Here is a 19,121-nt window from a genome sequence, read left to right on the forward strand (position 1 = left end):
AAGGGTCTCAGCCAGATGTGGTGAGGTTCCTTAAGGGGGTAAACCGTGTTAGGCCGCTGCTGCGGAAACCATGTCCAGATTGGAATTTGAAAGTGGTTCTTGAGGGTTGATAGAGGCTCCTTTCGAACCTTTGAGTACCGCAACGATGAAAGATGTAACCTTAAAGGTGATTTTTCTGGTGGCTATGGCCTCGGTGAGGCGGGTGTCAGAATTGCAAGCTCTGTCTTGCAGGGATACGTTCTTGCGTTTTTCTGAATCGGGGGTCTCAATTTGGATGGTTCATTCTTTTCTGCCTAAGGTGGTTTTGTCTTTTCATGTCAATCAGCCTCTCTTCCTTCCGACATTTAGGGAGGAAGATTGCAATTTCCGTCTTTACATTTGCTGGATGTGTGTCGAGTTCTCTTGCACTATCTTCATGTTACTAATGACTTTTGGAAGTTGGATCATCTCTTTGTTCTTTTTACAGGACCTAGGAAGGGCCTGGTGGGTCCAAGAGGCTATTGCTTCCGTTTATTTGGTTGCAGGCAAATGGCTGCCTGAGGCCCTCCATGCTCACTCGACCAGGACGATGGCTACGTCCTGGGCTGAGTCCAGGGGTTTTTCTCTGGAGATTTGCAGAGCGGCCTCATGGTCACCCTGGAACACTTTCTCTAGATATTACCGCTTGGATGTGGCTGAGCGAGCAGAGGCATTTTTCGGGTCTTCAGTTATTGTAAAGGCCGCACTTTAGTCTCACCCAGTATGAGTTGGCTTTCCTACATCCTACTGGTCTCTGGATTCATCTGCTGCCAGGGCTAAGGAATGAAAAATTATGTCCTACATGTTAATTTTCTTTCCTTTAGACACAGGAGATGAATCCAGAGCCCCACCCTGTCTAGACTCTGTGGTGACTCCCCTGACTTGGGGGGGAGGGGAAGGTGCTAGGGTTGGTATAGATTGGCTATTGTTCTTGCTCTCTTATGGGAAAGATTTTTGGGCTGCAGCTGCATTGTCCCGGATGCTTGGGCAAGAGCAGTACTAATTGGCAAGAGGGAATTCCATCCAGATATACTCCTGAAAACCAGGGCTCTATCTCCACCTGCTGGTAGGTATGTGCTATCCCACTGGTCTCTGGATTCATCTGCTGTGTCTAAAGGAAAGAAAATTAACAGGTAGGACATAATTTTTCATTCATGGAAAAGTCTTAAGTCTCATTCAGCAAGTCTCAAAGTGAAAGAGAAATGGGTAACATTTTCCATTTTCTGAAAAAAAACATTCCAAGTGTGGATGATATGGGAGGACCATGAAAGACTGGAAGTTAGAAAAATGACTGGAGAGTAGATGGGCTATGGATGGTAGAGAGAGACAGCCATGAATCCTCTCAGTTTGTACACTACCTGCTATGCTCTACATTTAAATATGGCCTGGTGAATTGTACCCAAGGCCCCTGCCATACTTTGTTTTCCTTTTTTACAAATAAAGTAATGCCTGCTGCAGTGTTCTCCCTAGGGCCTTTTAGCTGAACGCTCCACCTGGCTAATTGAGATGTCCACCCGGCTGTCATCCAATCGCGAATCCTGCTGCTGAACATTTTTTTTTTTAAACCTCTCACCGGCTTGGAGATTTCCCACCTTAGCCCGTAGCAAACTCATGCTCCTGGGCTCTAACATGTGCATGCTGGCTTCCCTTCTCTTCCGTCCGAAACTGGAAATTACTTCCCGGGGGGGGAGAGAGAAGAGAAGGGAAGCCGGCACGCACACGTTAGAGCCCCGGAGTATGAATTTGCTATAGGCTAAGGCGAGAGACAGGTCAGCGATGGAGGAAAGCTTACAACTTTCTGCTCTTGCATGCTTCGGGCCTTCCTCGCTGCCGGGTCCTGCCTACTTTCTGTTTCCGTGAAGGCAGGATACGGCAACGAGGAAGGCCCGAAGCAAGCAAGAGCAGCAAGTTGTAAGCTTCCCTCTGTCGCTGACCTATGGAAGATAGGTCATCGATGGAGGGAAGCTTACAACTTGCCTAGTGACTCTGCTGATGGGTGTGTGAGATGGGAGGGATGGGAAGAGAAATTCTGCTGCTGCTGCACCCAATGGGGGAGGGGAAAGAGAAATGCTGCTGCACCCAATTGGGGGGGAGGGGAAGAGAAGTGCTGCTGCTGCACCCAGTTGGGGGGAGGGGAAAAGAAGTGCTGCTGCTGCATCCAGTTGGGGGGAGGGGAAAAGAAGTGCTGCTGCTGCACCCAATTTGGGAGAAGGAAGACCAGGGAATGGAGAGGAGAGGAAAGAGATGCCAAGATCATGGGAGGGAGGGAAAGGAGCTACCAGACCATGGAGGGGGGGAGAGAGATGTCAGGGCAATAGGGGGGAGGGAAAGGAGACAGATGCCTGACCAGATGAAAGGAAGGAAGGAGAGAAAGGAAGGAGAAGGGATGCCAGATAATGGATTGGGAGATGGAAGAATAGGAGATAGATACCAGGGCATGGGGGGAAGGAAGGGAAACTAAAGGAGACAAAATGCCAGACCAGAGGGAAAGAAAGGAGAGGAGGTGCCGGAGAAGGAGAGATAGGAGAGAGATGCCAGGGCATAGGGGGGAGAGAAGGGAAGGAGATAGAGATGCCAGACCATGGGGTGGAGTGGGACGGATGGAAGGAAAGGAAAAGAGAGAGATGCCAGAGCATAGGGGAGGGGGTGGAGACAAAAAAATGGAGCGGGGGTGAAGCGGAAAGGAATCATGTACAAAGGACAAAAGGGCACAGGATATACAATTTATTGAAGGGACATAGAAAGAGGGAAGATGCCATATGGAACAGAGAGAGGGCTGAAACAGGATGGAAAGGGCAGAGAGAGAGAGACAGAGGGCAGAAGCTGGGTGGAAGGGGCAAAGAGAGAGGACAGATGTTGCATGGAAGAGAGTGAGGACAAACGCTGAATAGAAAGAAGGGAGCAAAGAGAAGATGATTAAAGCAGAAACAACAAAAGGTAGAAAAATTTTTTTGTTGCTTTACATAGAATCAAATAGTATTGTAACTGTATTGATTAAAGTTTTAAAATAGGAAATGAAAATAAAGCAATTTTGGGGGGACTAAACCCCTTTCCTCAGGTCAGGACAGGATACCATAACAGCAGTATACTGTACTGTCTTGAAGAAAGATTTGGCCTCTGAAATCTAATTGAAAAATGCATTAGTCCAATAAAATGGTATTTTCTTATTTCTCATTATTTGTTTTATTTCTATTTGTTAATTTGTAAAGTGGTGATTGTTATGTAGCAGGTTTTTTTTCAAATTTACATCTACTGTCTTTATATTTTGCACAATATTAGGGGACGTGTCGCTGTTTCTGTGGTGTTGCATTGTATGCAAAGTCTGGTTTCTTGGTTCAGTTTAACTTCTGTCTAAATACAGTGGTACCTCAGTTTACGAGTGCACCGGTTTGCGAGTGTTTTGCAAGACGAGCAAAACATTTGCAAACTTGGTGCCTCGTAAACCGAGCGTGCCTCGATTTGCGAGCGCCCCCCCTGCAAACTGGCACTCTCCCTACGCAATCCGGCACCCCCCCCGCCGCCATTGGGCACCCCCCTGCCGCGACCTGAGGTCCCCCCAACCCACCCGAACCCTCTTCTTACTTTGATGTAGCCTCCGCACCGGCACCAGCATGTCCTGTGCTTTGCCGGTGCCCGAAGATCTGCCTCCGGTGCTGGGCCTTGAGCATGTGCGCATGCTCAAGGTCTGAGAGTTCACGTCGAACGTATCAAAGCGAGTTTCCATTATTTCCTATGGGGAAACTCGCTTTGATAAACGAGCATTTTGGATTACGAGCATGCTCCTGGAACGGATTATGCTCGTAATCCAAGGTACCACTGTATTTCTATTTTTAGTTTGTGATTATTCCATACTGGGTGACGGTGTATCTGTGTTCTGTGTGTATGAAAAGGATATGGCTTTCTGTTAGCATTGACTACAGGATCAATTGATTGTGCAGGATCTGGCTTGTTTAGTTTTACAATGTGTGTTGGTGTTCTAATAATAATAACAGTTTATATACTGCAGGACCGTGAAGTTCTATGTGGTTTACAATGATTAAAAGAAGCTATAGATTGAGTAGAATTAACAAAGTTAAGGGTTAGTGATTAACAGCTCTAGAGATCAGTTGTCGTGGACTAAGATTGTATAGGTCAGTTACCTAAATACTTCAAGAACAGATATGCTCTTAGGTGTTTCCTAAATTCCCCATAAGTAGTAGGCATAAGCAGTTGTTCCAGATCTTTTCCCCATAATGCTGTTTGATGTGAGAAAATATGTTGATGATGACTTTTAAATTTACATCCTCTAACTGGTGGAGAAACAAAATTCAGATGTGAGCTTCTCTTATGTCTGTTGGTTGAAAGAGAAAAGGTCAGTTATATATTTAGGGGCTAAACCGTATAGTACCTTAAAGCAAAAACATCCAAACTTAAACTTCACACGCGCCTCCATCGGCAGCCAGTGAAGTCGGTAGGAAGGTGTTACATGATCAAACTTCTTCAACCCACAAAGTAGCCTGACCATGGCATTTTGTACCAATTGCAATCGCCGCATATTCTTCTGGGAAATTGCTAAATAGGCGACGTTACAGTAATCAAGTTGGCTTAGTATAAGGGATTGTACTAGAATTCTAAATGATGTATGCTCTAATGGACCGAAGCTTCCAGAGGGTGCGGAAACTTTTCCTAGGTGTACCCATGTTGTGTGACTCATGGATTATTACTAAAAATATATTTTTTATATAGAGGAGGGGGTTAAAAAATGATCAGCACTGGCTGATATATATATACTAGGTACGCCACTGGATTTAATGACTATTCTAACTTTACTGATGACGTAGGTTTTGCCCCACCTCCCACACACACACACTATAAAGAATTGTATTAACATCAAGCAGCTTTCAAATGACATTATAAGCAAATAAAATATTTTTCATACATTGCTAATTATTACCTGCATCTTTACCTAAACTGTTTTGCCCTAGCTCTCTCTTTGATCTGTATCTGCTACTTTTTTGTTTTGCTGTAGTGCAATCACACAAGTCTCCTTCAAGGCTCAGTAATACCTCTCCATAAATTATGTGGAAGAGGTCTGGAAGTGGGGATTGCATCTATTTCATATCATCAGTGAAACCTCAGGAAGGAACCTAGTGATCAAAACATTATTAGAGGTGCTGTAGAGCTGTTTCTTGTATGACTGGATGAGCTATATTTATCTTTTTTTTCCAGTTGTTTAAATTCATGCAGAAATAAGTGGCTAGATTGAACCTAATGATTTCATTAACGCATTTTCCTTTTTTAAACCTCTACCATTTGAAAGAGGGTGAATATCTAATTATTCATTTCTAGAGTTGGATACTTCTTAAATTTAGCAAAAATATTCTGGCACAAGTGTCAAACCTTAAAAAAGGATGTCATATTGAGCATTGGAAAATAATAATAGTACACATTTAATTTTCCCCCACCACCCGGCTACTTTTTCATGCCACCCAGGCTGAAAAAAATTTCTGGGGAGAACACTGTGCTGGGTTGTCATTCAGAAAAGTTGGCGCCTACGGGTAAAGGAGAGACACCCAAATACAGACTTCAGGAACACCTACAGGCAGGCAGATCTCTTAAAAGTACACATGCACCTGTTGAGAAGTGTACCAATATACAGCCACACAATTTTATAAAAAGCAAACGCATTTGTCAAATCGTTAACAGCAAAAGAAACTCCAGAAACGCAGTAAAAGTCAATGGGATCTTATAGGGGACCAGCCTGCATAAATAAGCACTTGAGCAAGACAACAAGAAATTGATTAAATTAATTAAATTTAATGTGGGAAACGGGGTGTCCTCAGTGTGTTAAGGTCAGCGAAGGGAGAAAAATAACCAGCAGCAAAATGAAAGCTGCAGGGGGCACGGAGAGGTCTTTTGCATGTACAGAGCCCAAGGCAAGCGCGCGCGACGCAGGAGCCTAGGAGACGCTTCGCGGGGCTTCGATGCTCTGGTCGGCGTGGGACAGGCGCGCGCGCTCTCTCTGGGCAGCTCCTGGATAGACGTCCACGAGGCAAAACGGATTGATCACGAAGACGCCACAGCAACCCCCCCCCCCTCCCTCCGTAGCAGAGTCATTCTCAGCCCCGAAACGTCATCTTTGACGCTCCCCCACCGCGGCGTTCTAACTTCCCTTTTCTGTCTCCTCCTAAATCTCACCACCAGACCCACCATATTATTTCCCCTGGGTCCGGGGAGGGAGGGGGATCATTCTCTAACGCGTTCCGTCTGGCCGGAAGTAGGAAGTGATGTCACGCGGGGGCGGAATGCGGTTGAGGGATAGACTCCGTGAGAGGTGGAGGCTGCCAAGGGAACGCTTCGGTTTTAGTCATGAGTGCTGTGAAGGATAAGGAAGAAGGTAGGATGCCGGGGGGGGGGGGGGGTAGGAGAAGTGTCAGAATGGGGGGGAGGGAGAAGTGTCAGAATGAGGGGAATTGGGGTGGGGGGAAGGGAGGGAGAAGTGTCAGATTGAGGGGAATGGGGGGAGGAGAAGCGTCAGAATGAGGGGAATTGGGGGTGGGGGGAGGGAGAAGTGTCAGAATGAGGGGAATTGGGGGTGGGGGAGGGAGTGTCAGAATGAGGGGAATTGGGGGTGGGGGTGGGGGAGGGAGTGTCAGAATGAGGGGAATTGGGAAGGGGGGAGGGAGGAGAAGTGTCAGAATGAGAGGGGAACTGGGAGGAGGGGGGGGAGGGAATGGTAGACCGCGAGGGAGGGGAGAGGTGGCGTGTGAGGGCAGCCGAGTGCTTCCAAGACCTTTCCTGGGGACTCCCCGTTGCCAAGTTGAGTTTTCCTCACGTCCACAATGAATAGGTTGCGAGATAACCTTGGTGTGCGCGAATGAATCTTTCGCGCGTTCGTTCCGGGTCTCCTGAAACGCTCTTGCAACGAGCTTTGTGTGCCGGGGAAGGAGCTGTTCTATCTGAACCCCATGCCACCACTATGCTGCTAGCTCTCAGCGTCTGCCATTAGGCAAGACAAAGTGGTTGCCCAAAGCAACAAAAAGCCTGCTGCAGTGAAAGCTATCTCAGAGAGCCAACAGCATGTACGTTTGCTAACGGAGAGGGCAGCAGACCGACATGACCTGAAAAAAGATCAGAGAACAAAAGGTAGAAAAATGATTTTATTTTCTATTTTGTGACTAGAGTAGGTCGGATGTGAAACGTACATCCTGCCACAACTGGTGTTAGATATAGCTAGGGGCCCACATTTGGGAGGGGTCCTCAAAGCCTGCACTTTCTTCAGCTTCCAGCAGGCTTGGGGGGACCTTTGTCTTCTCTTAACTTGCTCACCAGGAACTCATGCCCATTTGACATCTCTTCTGTCTCCATGATCATCATTTTCCATCTCTGTGTCCCTGTTGTCCCACATGTTCAGCAGTTGCCCTAGTCACACTCCACTAACACCATCCTTGGTGTGTGTCATCTTTATATTTTGCACAGTACAAGAGTAAATGTACATTTCTATTTCTCTGTTGTTGTACTACATAACTGTTAAGAGGTTTGTGCAAATGGGGTCAGAACTTGCAAGGACAGGGGCAAACTTTGTCCCTGTGTCAGTCTCTAGGTAAAACACTGTTTTACTTGTAGAATTATGTTCTTTAAAATTGCATAGGCTATATGGGGGAAATTCTATAACCAGCAACCATCCAGTTTGCCCATCCGCAGCATCCACTATCTTCTCTTGTCTCTTGTTCAGCAAGGGCCTTAATTCCCTGATCATGCAATTTGATATGAGCTCTGCCTTTGACCTGGTGGACGATGGGAAAATGCTGCAATGCCTAGATGCAATTGATATTAGGGAAGAGGTGTTGGACTGGTTTTGAGGCTTCCTTATGTCCCATGTCTATCAAGTACGTTTCAATTACGATCTCTCCGATGCCTGGAGCAATCCATCTGGTGTACCGCAAGGGTCACCACTATCCCCCTTGCTTTTCAATGTCTACATGTCCTCACTAGGTGCACAATTGACCCAGCTGGAGATAAAATTATTTAGTTACGCAGATGACTTTACGATCATCATTCCATTTGCTCTCTCTCGGAAGTTACTCCCAAGGCATCAGAAGCACTAAATTTGATGAAGCAATGGATGACTGAATTCAAACTGAAACTTAATTCAGAAAAAACAAAATTTTTTGTAACTTCGCCACACCCGCTTAACACCAAAACACCACTATGCATCAATAAACTTAGTTATCCTATTCAGACTACTATGAAGGTATTGGGTGTAACACTAGATCAGTGCCTAACCATGAAAGACCAGGTAGACTCTCCTTAATCAGAAAGGGTTTTTTCACTCTCTGGAAACTTCGATCCATTAGAGCATATTTTGAAATGTCAGCATTTAGAACAGTGTTCTCCCTAAAGTGTTTCAGCCGGGCGCACCGCCCAGCTACTTTAAGTGAGCGCCCGGCTGTCATTTTGCAGCTGCAGAGACCGCGCCGGACCGGTTCCGGGATCTGACATCGGACTCGCGACTCGGCGGTGGTTCGCACATGAATTGTCAAGCACCTGCTTCTTCCAGTTTGCCTGCACCCCGTACTTGAAGGTGAACAGACCTTTCCTGCCTGAACCACATCTTCAGCAGCACTTAATTCAGCACGCAAACTTCGGATAATGCCTGTTTCTTCTGCACATGCTCAGATCAGGTCTAACTGAGCATGAGCAGAAGAACCAGCATTAGCGACCAAAGCAAGCCTGCTGAATTAAGTGCTACAGTGCTGCTACAAGGATTTTCCGTGAATCTCGCCACTGCTCACAGTGGAGTACGGGAGGGGAAGGGGTAATTTGCATAGCGCACCAAGGGGTTGTATTTCGATTGGTCCAACGCCTTGGTGCGCTATGCAAATTACCCCTTCCCCGCCCCTACTCCTTCACTGTGAGCAGGGAAGGGTAATTTGCATAGTGTTTTTAACATCGACCTATTAAAATATTTTCGCCCACGCTCCAAAGGTCCACCCCTTCAACGTCAGAACTTTTGTTTCCCGCTGTGCTGAGGGATGAGGCAGAAAGTTTTGGGTGGGTTAGGTTGATGGTTCTAACTTCCCTCTGTGCTTTCAGCAGGGTATTTTTGGAGAGAAAAAAAGTTGTAAGCTCTTTCGAGCAGAGACTATTTTCTTACTTTTAACTCTGTGCAGCCTGCGTTGTCTGGCAGACCAATAGAAATATTTAATAGTAGTAGGTCCTCCAGAAAGGGGGGGGGGAAAGAGTCCAGGGCCAGACTTGGCTGTGCTTTTCTCTCTTTGTGACTCTGTGCAACGCTGCTGCATCTGAGAGTGCTATAGAAATATTTAATAGCAGTAGGTCCTCCAGAAAGGGGGGGAAAAAAAGAGTCCAGGGCTAGACTTGGCTGTGCTTTTCCCTCTTTGATCACATTAGTACTCTTTGTGACTCTGTGCAGCGCTGCGTACATCTGAGAGCACTATAGAAATATTTAATAGCAGTAGGTCCTCCAGAAAGGGGGGGGGAAGTCTAGGGCCAGACTTGGCTGTGCCTTTCCCTCTTCTTTCATCACAGAGTGTTTGAGGCAGTTTAAGCCCAGGAGAGCAAAAAATAAAAATCCTTGTAGCACTCACTGGTTCCTGTTAAAGTGACAAAACCAAAGTGCTGACAGCAAGGTCGCAGCGTTTTTCACTGCCTTACAACTTTTCACCTTAGCAGCCTCATTTGGAGGGTATTTCTGTACTTTGTATGGTTTTTCAAATAGACACGGTGAAGACTCACAAGACTCCTGAGGCAGGCCGGTTAGGCCGAAACATGTGCATGTCGGGTCATTGAGTCATTGGATGAATTTTATAAGACTTTGGATGAATAAAGGCATTTGGATTTATCAGATGAGTTGAAGGACACTTTTGTTTAGTGCGCACCATTCTGATTGGGACAATTCCACTTTGGTTTTGTGCTTTTGTGTTTGTGGTTTTGTTTCCTCTGTTTTATTCTCTGTCCTGTTAAAGTGACCCATCTGCCATTCTTTTTTTTGTTCATATCTTGCCCTGCCGTAGTGTAAGTGTGCACTGAATATCCAATAGGCTCCCGCGTGACCACTCAAAAGTCTTATTCATAGGTACTTTTCATTTTACCAACATGAGTAAAAAAAGTGTTAAGAAAACAACACTGCTCAGTTATTTCAGAAAAGAGATGCCACAAACCAATGAAGGTGCAGCGTCAACTGCTGATGTGGCAATTTCAGACAAAGACATTGCAGAGGCTGGTCCATCAGGGGAAATCTTTTCAGCACACACTCTGCCAATTGATAAATCTAAGCATCGCTTATCCGGCATAAATAAACAATAGTTTAAAGATTTTGATTGGCTAATAGTCAAAGAAAATGGTATTTGGTGCTCATTGTGCATGAAATATTCAAACAAACACTTCCCAAGGAGGGAGTTACCTTGGGTAAATGTGCCATGTACAAGAATTTGAAAAGAAAGCTTGCTGGACCATGAAAATAGTAAAATACATATTGAGACTTCTTTTGACCTTTTAGGAAAGCGTATACTAGAGCAAACTGGAATCGGTCAAATAGAAAGATCTGTATCTATGTTAAATAACTTACAGAGAGATGCCTTTATGGGAGCTTTAAGATCCATGTATTGGTTGGCAAAAAATGAGTTACCACATACAAAGTTGTTTGAAAAAGCTGTTGGAACACTGTAAAGAAATGGGTTATTCCTTTTTACAACATCTCAATGTTGGTAAAAATGCACATTACACCTCAGAAAGAATAATGCAAGAGTTGCTGGATATCTTAGCATCAGAAATAAAGTCTAACATACTGAAAAATATGCACGCTGAAAATTTTTTCAGTATTCTGTGTGATGAAACCACATCTCAGTTGTAAAACAATTAATTATTTACATTAAATATGTTTGCCAGGTCACTAAACAGGTCAAAATTAGTTTTGTATCAACCTGCAATATGAGTGATGGCAAAGCGGAGACTATAACCAACACACTGAGTGAGACTATGGACATACTAGGCTTGAAAACTGCTAATCTGGTTGGACTAGAGTCAGATGGAGCAGCTGTTATGATTGGGAAACAGAAAGGTGTGGCAAAACTGCTTAAAGATAAAACATCTGGACTCTTGGTCAACTGCCACTGTGTAAACCATCGATTGGCCCTTGCAAGTGCCCAAGCAGCAGCTGACATACCTTATTTAACAAAACTGAATGACATCTTAAGGCAGCTGTTCTATTTCTTCCAAAATTCTTCAGTTAGGATGGCTGGTTTAACAGAAATGCAAAATATTCGGAACATTCCCCAGATTAAGCTGAAAATGGCCAGTGACACTAGATGGCTGTCTCATGCCTCTGCAGTACAGTCATTTAACTGAAGACACCTTCTGCATATGCAAGTTGGCTTTGAAGGTAAAATTATGTCCTTACCTGATAATTTTCTTTCCTTTAGTCACTGCAGATGAATCCAGAGACTAGTGGGATGTATCAAAGCAGTCCAAACATAGGGAGTGAAATAAAGAAACGAAAGGGAAATCCCTTGCCCCCAAATCTGGCCCTGTAGCACGCGTCCAAGGAGATTCTACATTCCAGAGTATGTTACCCATGATCATACAGAGGTTACCCTCCCTAGCCTATGTGAAAAGGAGCCATCCTTGCCTGAGAGCACCATGCTGTGGAAAACACAGCTACATCCCACGAATAGAATGAGTGCAAAGCAGCCTCCCATCATAATCGACAGGCCCCAAATATCCTCATGTGGAATGGAACCATCATGCCTGGCAGTGGTCCTTAGCTGATGTCAAAACCCATGAGCACCACCGCAGATCAGACCTTTTCCTCGCAAGGATCTAGGGCATCAAGCCTGGAAACGGGACAAGGGAAGACTCCTCCTCTAACTGAAGGCCTCTGTAACACAAATCTATAGGGCTCCTTCAGGAGGCAAACTGTTGACCAAAGTCAAGAAGAATGCCAGAGGAGAGGCAATACAACAAAACTGTACCTGGGCCCCGAAGTGACAAGTGCCTTTCCCAGAGCCCCCAAATAGATACAGCAACAACATCAGACACTGAGATATCTGATCCAACTTTTAGCCCACTCCTCCACATGAATGACCCAGAAGGAGTGGAAAGAAAAAAACTCTGATCCAGAGAGAAAGAGCTGCAGCTAGCCCACAACTAGCTTAGCCCCAGCTGTCAGCCGTCCGGGATTAAACAAGGTACACTAGGCTGCCAGTGAAATGGCGCCCCAGCCAAGGCCAACCTCAGCTAGGGCCTGTTGAATAGTGAGGGCAAAGGAATTACTGCCGGTGGTGGTATCCCTCCTCCAAGATGAGAAAGACTGAAAGCCGTAGCACCGGCAACTGCAGTGACACCCCCCTCTTTTGTGGCAGGAGGGAAGGGCCTTGGCCGACCGCCCTCAGGGCCTGTTGTTGCCTGCGTGCGACTACGGCTGAAGCAGCCTTGGCTGTCCTACGTGACAAAGTGGTAACAAGCTCCTCCCACTGGCGCCTCTCCAAAGAGAATGGCGACTTCTGTAGTCCCGCGCCCACAGAACAAGTGAGCTTATGGAACTTAAGTAGCCAGGTTCTTCAAGGGGGGAGGGGGGAAGGGACCTGAGAGCCATGTGTTGCCCCCCCAAATTGACACTGTGCAGCCCCCATCCCGCAGCTCAACTGAGGCCTAAAGCCGCAGGAACCTTTCTCCCCTGAGGCCTAAAGCCGCAGGAACCTTTCTCCCCCACTGAGGCCTAAAGACATAGAAACATTTCTCCTCCACTGAGGCCTAAGCCACAGGAATATTTCTCCTCCACTAAGGCCTAAGCCACAAGAACATTTCTCCTCCACTGAGGCCTAAGCCACAGGAATATTTCTCCTCTGGGGCTTAAAGCCACGGGAACATTTCTCCTCCACTGAGGCCTAAAGCCACAGGAACATTTCTCTTCCACTGAGGCCTAAAGCTACAGGAATATTTCTCCACTGAGGCCTAACGCCACAGGAACATTTCTCCTCCACTAAGGCCTAAGCCACAGGAACATTTCTTCAATCTACGGTGGGGGACGCTGTCAAAAGCTTTACTGAAGTCCAGGTACACGACGTCCAGGGACTCTCCCTGGTCCAGCTTTCTAGTTACCCAGTCGCAAAAGCTGATAAGATTGGATTGGCATGACCTACCTTTGGTGAAACCGTGTTGGTGGGATTGCGTAGATTCTCCTCATTCAGGTTCAGCTCAGCTACCGAAGAAGCCATCCTCGGAGTCTCTGGCCGCCCAGGCAGTGAGTGTAGTTCTGCCGGCCTCGACGAGACCTCCTCCCAAGCGTGCCTCCACATTAAAGCGATACTCTACATCGAGGTCGCCCTCGTTGGAGTGCACTGCTGCACCCATATGTCCGAATCCTTTGGCCTCGGTGCCGATATTCGAGGATATGCTTAAGACTATCTTAACCTCGCAGATCTCCTCTGCTTTAGCTCAGCTTGCCCCGGCCTCGACTTCGCTTGTTGCAGACCAACCTGAGCGTCACGCCGAGGGCTCTCGAGGCAAGGTGCATCGGTCTCAACGCTTGTCCTCGAGTGATTCCTCGCCTGTTCCCTCGAGGCGGACTTTTCCCGCCGCCCAGCCTCGGGCGAAGCACCAGTCGAGACGTACTTCTCCCTCGAGGCAGAGGTCTGCAAAGCGACCCAGGGATTCTTCCCTGAAGCAGGGTAGGTCACCAGGCCCTCGCACTATGGGGTCCATCAAGCTGTCAGACCTCGTACTGTCTGACCCTTGCCTTCTCCGCTCTCCTGTTCCGTCGCGGTCCCCGGACCGAGGGGCCCCGAGGTTGAGGACTCCTGGCTCCCTCCCATGTCGGCAGGTCTCTTCTTCCTGTGGCTCGCCGAGGCGGGCTCCCCGGATCTCTATCCCTCAGACCCCCGGGTCCTCGCCTTCCCGGCTGTCTAAGCACAAGCCATTGTTGACTCCCCCTCGTTCTTTTAGTGGGGCCTCCTCGATGTCCCTACTTGTTGACACTGATGTACCGGCGCAGTATTCGAGGGAGGCTTCCCCCTCGTTTTCTGCTGCACCAAAGTCTCGCTCGGCTTCCCGCCTTGAGGGGCCTTCTGCAAGCAAGCCGTCCTCCTTCACCAGGTTTGTGATGGACATGGGCAAGGCGCTGCAATTGGACCTCCAGTCTGATTCCAGGTACACCCGGGAATATTTGGAGGAAATGGAGCTTCCTTATCCACTGAAGGAATCCCTTCGCCTCCCTTTGAATCCGGTTTTGCAGCAGACTTTCTTCCGGAATTTGGAGATTCCTTATGCTATCCTGGCCATTCCGTCCAAAATGGAGTCAATGTATGTTTTTATGATTACTGTACACTGCTTAGAAGTTTGATTAGGCGGTATAAGAAATTTTAAATAAACTAAAAAAAAAGAATAAACAGAAAGGTAAGGCAATTCGTTTGAACAAGGTATATTGCAACCCCCCCAAAAAAAAAAAAAAAAAAAGAAAGAAAGGGGAGGCAAGAGAAAGGGGCAACCATACTAAAGAGCAAATATCAATACTCAATTAGAGATTCAAGACATTGCTATGAGCATACATAGTTAAGGAAGACCAAAATGGTTCCCAAACAGTTTGAAGCTGGAGCCCCTTTACAGAATCCATATCCGTGCCTTCCATATGCTCCATTTTCAGCTGGTGAAGCATCTGTGTACGCCATTCAGAAACTGAGAGAGGGGCAGAGTCCAGCCAATGCAGTAGAATCAGTTTCTTGGCAAACAAAAGCGCACAGTGCAAAAAACTCCTCAGGCCTTTAGAAAGTGTAGAAAAAGAAGCTGAGGGTGAGGAACACGCCTAGACTTCCACAAAGTGGAAATGTGAACATGTAAGAGCTTCCAAAAGTGCAAGCCTTACTGCACTTATTTAGGTGCGCCAAACAGTTTCACATCTGTTTTTCTGTGTATCTTTGATGGGCTTATTTCTTGTTTTTGCAGGTAATGTCAGTTTGCTATTCAAGTTGTATTGCTTGGCGGTGATGACTTTGGTGGCTGCAACATACATTGTAACATTACGATATACCAGGACAACAGGGGAAGAGCTTTACTTCTCGACCACAGCTGTTTTCAGCACCGAAGTGTTAAAACTGTTTTTCAGCATGAGTATTTTGGCTAAGTAAGTATGACGAACTTCTGTTCCTTGCTTATTTATACGGTATGGAGTGATGCAAGAAGAGTTCTCAGCTGTAATGATTTTTCAAAAATAAAGTTAGCCTGTTGTAGAATGTGAGAGAAGCCCCATAAAGGTATGCACAAAAAGTGGGGTATCAAAAGGCCACCAGCAAGTAATGAAGCCAAAGAGTATAAGGAGGACACTACACAGCCGGGTTTTAGCCAAGAAGCCTGTGTAGGGTGTCAACATCAACCTTGTTATAAATCCTGGAGGAATTAGTTTCACAGCATAAGAAGCTCTATAGCAAACCTCATATGAAATAGCTTGCCAAAACTAATGGCTGACTATTTCACATTAGATTTGCTATAAATGTTTTTTTCATATAAATTTGGTATAACGATTTCAAGCACTGAGGTATGGATTGATGTATTTTTTGTGACTGCATCAAATTAAAAAAAAAAACAACCAACCCACCAATGTAGAAACTGGAATAAACATACACTATCAAACAACAACTAACCCCCAGTATTAAATAGAAACATAGAAACATAGAAAGGTGACGGCAGAAAAGGGCTATAGCCCACCAAGTCTGCCCACTCTACTGACCCGCCCTATCAAGTCTGAGTGTCTTGCTAGGCCTCTGTAGGGATCCCACGTAGATGTCCCATTTATTCTTAAAGTCAAGCACGCTGTTGGCCTTGGCCACCTGCTCCGGAAGCTTATTCCAGTACCGAGTATATCGCCTTTAACTTCTTTTGTCTTCTAAAAGGAGGAAAAAGGCCTCAGGAGTTACGGAGAGCAAATGCTATATCGCAGCTATGAAGGGAAGAGCCGAATAGTTTTTACTGGCTCTCCTCCAACACTATATCATAGGCCATAAAAACCTCTTTTTATACACGCAAAAATGAAAACGTGAATTAGAAACGCAGATTACAGATATCTGAGTGTAGATTTTAAATATTTGAGTGTAGATATGTTAGTGCAGATATGTGAGTGTAGATTTTAAATATTTCTACTTCAAACAGGTGGGCAAAACAGCAGGTAAGAAAATAAAAATAATAAGTACTTATCTCAGAGGTTCCTGCCAGATCGTGTCCTCGCTCGTCCCCGCAATTTCAGTGCTTTTCATAAATCCAAATGTAGTTGTAGCCGATGGCCATCGTTTAACGATTAAATTGCTGTTTCAGGGCTCTGAAAGGCGTTAGCTCTACAAGAGTTCTTTGTGATTGCTTCACTATTTGGGATGGATTTGATTGCCTTTACAAAACAGGCACAACATATGCAATTATGTGCTTTTCCTGTCCTGGTGCCTTGTTATAAAATTTCCCTTCATGTGTAAAGAATTCAGTAGCCATCGTATGACTAATGCAGTAAAAGAGATTGACTTGAGAGTTGTTCCCTCTAAGGACTGAGTTGACGTCAGCAAATTCTTTTTGTTTTATTCCCCTGTGAGCACTTCTTATAGATTGTGACCAAGTAGGATCTGTCCTGCTTTGGTCACGGTGTTTTCATGGGTGTCCACTAGGGGGAGCCGGTAGGCCCAAGAACTTGCCAGGTGGCAGATATTCAGGTCACCACCGGGGGAGCCCAAGAGCTGTGCAAGCACCTTCTGACTCAGCTAGATCAGGGTGGGGCCCTGCTCTAGAAAAGGCAGCAGTTTTGGAGAAACAGTTAGGCAGGTTAGGGAGAAGGATAAGGTTCCTCTCCCATGATGATCTGCCTGGTCCAGGCAGAGGTGAGAGCTGTACACCCATGGAGGTTTGGAACTGCATTTTTTGATTTTGAATATTTGAAGCTCTGAGTGTGTCTCTTGGGTGAGGTTTGCTAACACCCAGGGAGGGAAATTGTGATAGCTGTGTGCAAAGCTGTTCTAAAAGGCAAACCTAAGACGTTCTTAATTGCCTAGCAGTGCTTCAAAAGGCTGCTGGAGGCTTCTGTTTGGAAACTGTGTACATTATACATTTCCAATGCAGAGAACTGTATTGTTTGAATTGTCACCTGCTGAGGAGCAGGCTGAGAACTACCTGGGAAAATAAGCTCTGCTGAAAGCAGGGTCTTATGAAGATTTGGATCCATTGTTTCAATGAAAGAATCATGAACTGTTTGGACTTATTTTGTTTTTTGGGGTTTTGTTTTATTTTGGCATTCTTTTGCAATAGCACTACTCATTTTGCTGATGCCATTCTGCCCTTTATTTTGGACAGTAAATTTATGTTTGATTCTATAACTATGTGGTGGTATTTTGCTGAGTTCCTATTGTCAGTCCAATCCTGCAGGGTGACTCCAGGCCGGGTCACACATCAGTGCATTTTTCATGTTTAGCCACTAGTTGTGCTATTGTGTCCCGATCTTGGGCAGCAGAGTGGTTACAAGATACAGACACACAGACACACACACACACACACACACACACAACACACAGACACACACACACACACCACACACAGACAGACACAGACACAGACACACACACACACAACACAGACACACACACAGACACACAGACACAGACACACACACAGACACAGACACACACACAGACACACACCATTTAGACCCCGATTCTATAAAGGGTGCCTAAAGTTAGGCATGCTTTAGGTGCTCAATCTAAGTGGTTAATGATGCAATTAAGGGACTTAACAAGCGATAATTGGTACTTAGGCGTCCACAATTTCGTGGACACCCATGTTTAAAACTCGTGCCTAACTCAATAGGCGTGGAATGGGTGTGGTTTGGGCAATTACTCAATTTGGGCATCCTTTGATTCATTTACATAACACCGAGCGATCTAGGGCATCCATATGATGCCTCTATTGTAGGCGAATGAAAACCAGGTCTACTTTTAAGATTAGTTTGGTCTTCAAATAGATCTGAGTTTATGGACGGAACTTAGGCACAGTTTGGACATCATTAATGCGATCTGCTAAATAGCTCTCTGGGTTTTTATATTTGCTATATTAAGCTCAAAATATATTTAATAAGCCACCACATAAATAGGGCATATCAATACAAAGATATTGCGTGCAAAACCTTCTATTTTTCTGGGCAGACAGTAATAGTATTTGCTAATTTAGAGGAAAAGATCCATTAACTGAAGCACATCACATAAAAAAACAGCTTTGTTTCTTGCTAAAAAGCTACCCTTTTTTTCTCACTAAAGATTGCTCCAATGAGGTCATTCGTGAAACAGGTGTATTCAGCAAATAAAACGCATGACAAAAATATATAGATTGCATATATAACTTCATTTGCAAAAGGTTAGAAACAGATACAGATCTTAGCATGGCTTCTACTTCATTGCAAATAGAGGTTTGCAGCTGCACAATGGTAACCTTATTGTTGGATCATCAAGGTGCACCTGCAAGGTAGAATGCCACAATTAAAATATATTCTGGGGGAGCTAGTTGGGATTTGAACCCATGATCTCTGGAAGATGAGCACAGGGCTTTTACTTATTGAGCTATAGCAGCTTCTAGGCAGGTGTCTCTGACTGCCTTGTGATACGATAGCTTAGTGTCATCTGCAAATTAAATCACCTCACTCGTCATTACAATTTCCAGATCATTTATAAATAAGTTAAATAGCAGTGGTCCCAGTACAAATCCCTGTGGCACTCCACTGTTTACTCTCCTCCATTGAGAAAAATGACCATTTAATCCTACTCCTCTATTTTCTATCCGACAACCAATTCCTAATCCACAACTGAATTTTGTCACCTATCGTATGACTCTTTAATTTTCTCAGGAGCCTCTCATGAGGAACTTTGTCAAAAGCTTTCTGAAAATCTAGATACACTACATCATCTGGCTTACCTTTATCCACATATTTATTCACACTTTCAAAGAAGTCAAGCAAATTGGTGAGGCAAGATCTCCCTTGGATTTTTAAAGGTCAATCTGAGCTATCTGACAAGGGCCACTCAGCGCCATCACCCTTATGTGTGGCTGTTGTCTATCCTGTCCATGGAGATATATATTTTTTTCACTCA

At 45.4% G+C, this 19,121-nt stretch overlaps 1 protein-coding gene across 3 annotated transcripts in view; it reads left to right on the top strand.

Annotated features, from left to right (window-relative positions):
* The first annotated feature begins 5,947 nt into the window (after window positions 1-5,947).
* Window positions 5,948-19,121, top strand: part of SLC35A1 (solute carrier family 35 member A1) — an 87,931-nt gene continuing 74,757 nt past the window's right edge. The window contains exons 1-2 of one of the 3 annotated variants that reach the window (XM_033938027.1): window positions 5,948-6,394; window positions 14,959-15,136. In XM_033938027.1, coding sequence (XP_033793918.1) covers window positions 6,367-6,394; window positions 14,959-15,136 — 206 coding nt within the window. In that variant the 5' untranslated portion in view covers window positions 5,948-6,366. Of the gene's footprint in view, window positions 6,395-6,772; window positions 7,144-14,958; window positions 15,137-19,121 lie in introns of those variants that run through there. The other 2 variants (XM_033938024.1, XM_033938026.1) reach the window with 2 other exon arrangements.

The sequence above is a fragment of the Geotrypetes seraphini genome, chromosome 3 (genome assembly GCF_902459505.1).
Source record: "Geotrypetes seraphini chromosome 3, aGeoSer1.1, whole genome shotgun sequence".
In the NCBI taxonomy this organism is placed as follows: Eukaryota; Metazoa; Chordata; class Amphibia; order Gymnophiona; family Dermophiidae; genus Geotrypetes; species Geotrypetes seraphini.